The 5,155-nt window shown below is 42.1% G+C and overlaps 1 protein-coding gene across 1 annotated transcript; it reads right to left on the reverse strand.

Moving 5' to 3' along the window:
• Positions 1 to 1,875: 1,875 nt before the first annotated feature.
• On the reverse strand, positions 1,876 to 2,811 carry LOC138157233 (olfactory receptor 2D2-like). The gene has a single exon (XM_069082798.1). The coding sequence runs from the start codon at positions 2,809 to 2,811 to the stop codon at positions 1,876 to 1,878; it is 936 nt and encodes a 311-aa protein (XP_068938899.1).
• Between the last annotated feature and the right edge of the window lie 2,344 nt (positions 2,812 to 5,155).

A 5,155-nucleotide genomic window follows, 5' to 3' on the forward strand; every position in this document is an offset into this window, starting at 1 on the left:
CTGGCTGGCTGTGCTGGTGTCTCAGTGGCTTCTCACCCTGGGGAGCAAAAGCCACACACTCCCACTTACTGGGTCCCAAAGTCCAGATTGTACTGACCTCTCACTTTTTCCTTTGCATCTATGTGTGGATAAATCTGGAAATGGTCACAGCTGCTGCTGATCTGGAGTCCCTCCAGCCGGTCACCAAAAAATATTTTTAAGAAAATGGTGTTATTCATGGACTTAGAGGCTAGTCCAAAATACCTCAGACCACATTCTTTATAGTCTACCAAGTGTCACCCCCAACACATTTTCTATGTGTTGCCCATAATTTTACAGACTGAAATTACACTAGTGATCTTTAAGCAGTAGCTGCTAATTTCTGTCAACCCCTGGGGATTTCTGGGCCCCTACCCTTCTATGATGAGCAGTTTCTAATTTCCCTTGCTCTGAGTTAGAGATACTTCCAAGGATGCAACTTTGTTCTTTTAATTTTTTATCAATACTCCCTATAATTTGGCTGTCCTGCTGACCATACAGGTGACAGTGGCAAGGGGCCAGGTCAGCAGCATACGTGCCTCTGCTGGCCAGTGGTAGCTTAAACTGATTCTGTGGTTTTACCAGCTGTTCCATTTACCCAACTACCAGCCCCTTCTGAGTGTATATAACCCCTGTTCTAACTCCCCTCTCTGGACACCCCTGTCTAAAAGGGCAAATTGCAATTCCTTGATCTTGGATAAAATGTCTCACTATTATTTGCTGATTACCTAGTTGATCTGAGATTTTGTGTACCTAACACTTATAATAAAATGTTTAGGGAGGTCATATTTTTCAGATAGAGGTTGAATGAGAGTACCTCAGATGTTTTCCTACTCCAAACTTCTGTGATTCAACTATCCAACAATGATTCAACCATGTGACATGTTTTTAAATCCTTCCATTATCTTGGTCACCTTCCCCTGGACACCCTTTAATTTGGAAATGTCTTCCTTAAGATATTGTATTAGATTTAGATACAGAACAAAGTATTCTAAAAGGCATCTTGTCACTACAGAAGTTCCACTGTACTTCAGAGTACAATGTCATTGTAAATGTCCATGTTTGATCACTATCTTTTAATAGCAGGCAGTCTAAGATTGGGTTACTTTTTTTTTGCTCAACTCCTCTACAACTTTCCAAATTAATGACTGTCTCTTATTTTCAAAATCCTTCCATTATATCTACTTCAATTCAATTCAATTTAAAAGTTTAGTGAAGGGGGAGGCTCGGTGGTACAGTGAGTAGATCACCGGCCCTAGAGTCAGGAGGACCTGAGTTCAAATTTGACTTCAGACGCTTAACACTTACTAGTGTGTGACCTTGGGCAAGTCACTTAATCCCAATTGTCCTGCCTTCCCCCCTTCAAAAAACAAAAAAAGAGGAAATTTTGGGCAGCTAGGTGGCACAGTGAATAGAGCACTGGCCCTGGAGTCAGGAGGATCTGAATCCAAATCTGGCCTCAGACACTTGACACACTAGCCATGTGACTTTGGGCTAGTCACTTAACCCCAATTGCCCTCCAAAAAGAAAAAAAAAGTTTAGTGAATAATTTCCAGGGATCATTATGATTCCACATCCGTGGAATTCATGTTAGTCCCCCATATAAGAAAAAACACTAATTCTCCATAATGATTGATATATCTCTTCACACCTCTCTCCATTATTGAAGATGTAATACAGGCATGAAATGCACACAAATTGTATCTAGAATAGAGAGCAATGTAAACTGACCTCCACTGGGGTCCAGCAAGGCAAACTCTCTATCCCCAGTGACAAAGAAAAGTCCATTTCTTCCAAAGTACGGAGTATACAGTAAGTTTTTAAGGTGAAGGATACTGACAAATAAGGATTACGATGTCAGAATCTGCCTGGTGGTCTCTTAATAACTGCATTTCTGAGTGCCCTCTTCACATCTTTATTCTTCAGGCTGTAGATAAGGGGGTTAAGCATGGGTGTTATCACTGCATAGAACACAGACACCAGCTTCCCTTTCTCCTTAGCAGTCCTGGGTGTCATATAGGAAATTATGGCTGACCCATAAAAAATGACAACAACAAGAAGGTGAGAGCCACAGGTGGAGAAGGCCTTGAGCCTCCCTGAGGTTGTCTTCATCCTGACAACAGTCACTATGATACATCCATAGGAGACCAGGATCAGGGTCACAGGTGCAAGAAGAATCACCACACCCATGAGGAAAATGGCCATCTGTGAGCTATGAGTGTCTGCAGATGCCAGGGCCAGGAGAGCTGGGGGCTCACAAAAGAAATGAGGGATCCTATTTTCTCCCTGGTATGGAGGTTGTAGCGTGAATGTTGTATCCACCATGGACACTAGGATGCCACTGACCCAGCATCCTAAGGCAAGCTGGATACACACCTTCCATGTCATGATAAGAGGATAATGCATTGGGTCACATATAGCTAAGTACCTGTCATAGGACATCACAGCTAACAATGCACATTCTGTACACCCAAAAAGGAGGATGAAAAGAAGCTGAGCACCACAGCCTGTGAAGGAAATGAACTTCCTCCTGGAAATCATATGGACCAGGGCTTGGGGAACAATGGTGGTAGAGAAGCAGAGGTCGGCTGTAGACAAATTGCACAGAAAAAAGTACATGGGTGTATGAAGCTGTGAGTCAGACAGAACCAGGGCGATGAGGAGCAGGTTTCCAAGCACAGTAACAGAGTAGACCACCAGGAACAATACAAAGAGCAGCAACTGGGTCTGCGGGTCATCAGTAAGTCCAAGGAGGAGGAATTCTGTTACCCACGTCTTATTGGTCTGGCTCATATTCTTCCTTCCTTCTTTAGGAAGTAGCCAACACCTCCTTAATGTGGGGCTGTAACCTATGGGATTATAGAATCTTAGTGTTAGAAGAAATTTCAGTATTACTTAGTCCAATCTCCCATCCAACCATCAACAGCTTCTCTAGTGGTGGCCACTGAACACTTGCAATGATAAGTAGTGCGCCACTTCATGAGGAAGTCATTCCTTTGCTAGACAGTTGTAATACTGAGATGAAATCTTTCATTCTGTAGTTTATGCCCCTTGATCTCAGTATTTTGGTTGGAATAATGCCAGCTAACTCCAACCTTTCAAACATGGCTCCTTCCTACTTTTTTAGTCTTCTGGTGGTACAAATGGACTTGGATTCAATATTTCCTGAGTTCCAATCCAGTCTCAGACACTTACTAGCAATTCTCCTCTCTAGTCTCTCCTGGAACTGCCATGATACTTACTAAGCCACTATTGAAACCTCCTGTAGTATGTGTGATCCTGGACAAATCACCTAACTTCTCTATGCCTCAGTGTCCTCATCTGTAAAATGTGGATAATAATAGCATCTACCTCCCAGGGTTGTTGTAAGGATAGAATGAGACATTTGTACTTTGTAAACCTTTAAAGTACTATATAAATGTCAGCTATCACTACTGCTATCAGTATTAGTGGCCATTACTATTACATCTTACTCCCCTTCATATACTCTATGATCTAAAGACACTGGCTTTATTCCTGTTCCTTTAACATGGCACTCCACTTTCTGATTTTTTGCCTTTCCATTTGTTGCCTCCAATGCCTTCAATGCTCCCTCTGCTTGTCTCCACTTCCTGGCTTACTTGGCTTCCTTTGAGACTGAGCTCAAATCTGACCTTCCCTTCCCTCATCCCCCATTTCTAATCCCTTCTTTTGACATTACATTCTATCTACTCTGTATATAACCTGTATGTATATAATTTACCTGTTATCTCTCCTTTTAGATTGTAAATTCCCAGAGGAATTGAGGATCTTGAGGACCAAAGGTAGTTATTTAGCCTCTTTGATCACTTCCTTTCTCTCTGTTATTATTAAATTTTTAGCAAATGTAGGGAGTTTCCAGATAAAATCTTCCTTTTCCCCAGATCCTGAAAAAGAAATCAATCACCTACATCCATATACCCTAAACTAGGGGTGGGGAGTCTGCAGCCTCGAGGCCACATGTGGCTTTCTAGGTCCTTGCATGCAGCCTTTTGACTGAGTCCAAGTTTTACAGAACAAATCCTTTTATTGAGGGAATTTGTTCTGTGAAGTTTGGATTCAGTCAAAGGTCCACACCTGAGGACTTAGAGGGTAACACGTGGCCTCGAGGCTACAGGTTGCTCACCCCTGCTAAACTTTTAAATTTTGTTTTGTTTATGAAATAGAATAGACAGGAATCAAGCAGGAAAGGGAGCTGTACTATAGGTCAGGGAAATGAGACCAACTGAGAATGAAATAGACACTTCTGGTTCTAGGAGGAAAGTGCTCTAGATTTCAGGGAGAGGGAGATTTTATCACTTGCTATATATCACTGAAGCAGTGATCTTGCCCACCAGTGCTCACTGAGTATGATTTATAGTCCCTTCATCATCTAGGTTGCCCTGCTTCTCAAGTTGTCAGTGTCTTTTAAAAATGTACCATCCAGAATGGAATATAATACACAAGATATGACCTGAATAGGGAAGTATAGAGGGACTATCAACTCCTAATTCTGGATATTATGCCTTTCATAATGTAGCCTAGAGAAGATTGTTTGACTTCTGGATGATCTTGCAGACTCATTTGGGTTGTAGTCTGTAAAATCACAAAACTTTCCACATGTGCTGTGGTGTAGCCATACCTTTCCCCTGCTCTACTTATGGAGTTAAATGTAGAACTTTGTATTTCCTTCCAATTAAATAGATTTTCACTCATTTCAGATCACAATTCTAGTCTACTGAAATCTTCATGGATCCTTGTTCAATGGGTGGTAGATTTCCTGCACACTTGTGGTGCCATGTGCAAATCTGATAAAGATGACATCTGTCAGGCAGCTAAGTGGCTCAGTGTATAGAGTGCCGAGCCCAGAGTCAGGAAGACTTGAGTTCAAATTCAGCCTCAAACATTCATTGTGGCATCCTGGGCAAGTCACTTAGCCTCTGTTTGTCTTAAGTCCCTGGAGAAGTAAATGGCAAATTACTCCAATATATTTGCCAATAAAACTCCACAGGGTCACAAAGAATCAGACAGAGGGGCAGCTAGGTGGTACAGTGAATATAGCACAGGCCCTGGAGTCAGGAGGACCTGAGTTCAAATCCGACCTCAGACCCTTAACACAAAAACTAGCTGTGTGACCTTG

The sequence above is a fragment of the Petaurus breviceps genome, unplaced genomic scaffold (genome assembly GCF_028583685.1).
Source record: "Petaurus breviceps papuanus isolate PSGF00001 unplaced genomic scaffold, PetGlider_PUasm1.0 171, whole genome shotgun sequence".
Classification (NCBI taxonomy): domain Eukaryota; kingdom Metazoa; phylum Chordata; class Mammalia; order Diprotodontia; family Petauridae; genus Petaurus; species Petaurus breviceps.

Bases quoted from the DNA above. Each gene is read 5' to 3' on its own strand.
- LOC138157233 (XM_069082798.1), bottom strand. From the start codon at position 2,811: ATGAGCCAGACCAATAAGACGTGGGTAACAGAATTCCTCCTCCTTGGA.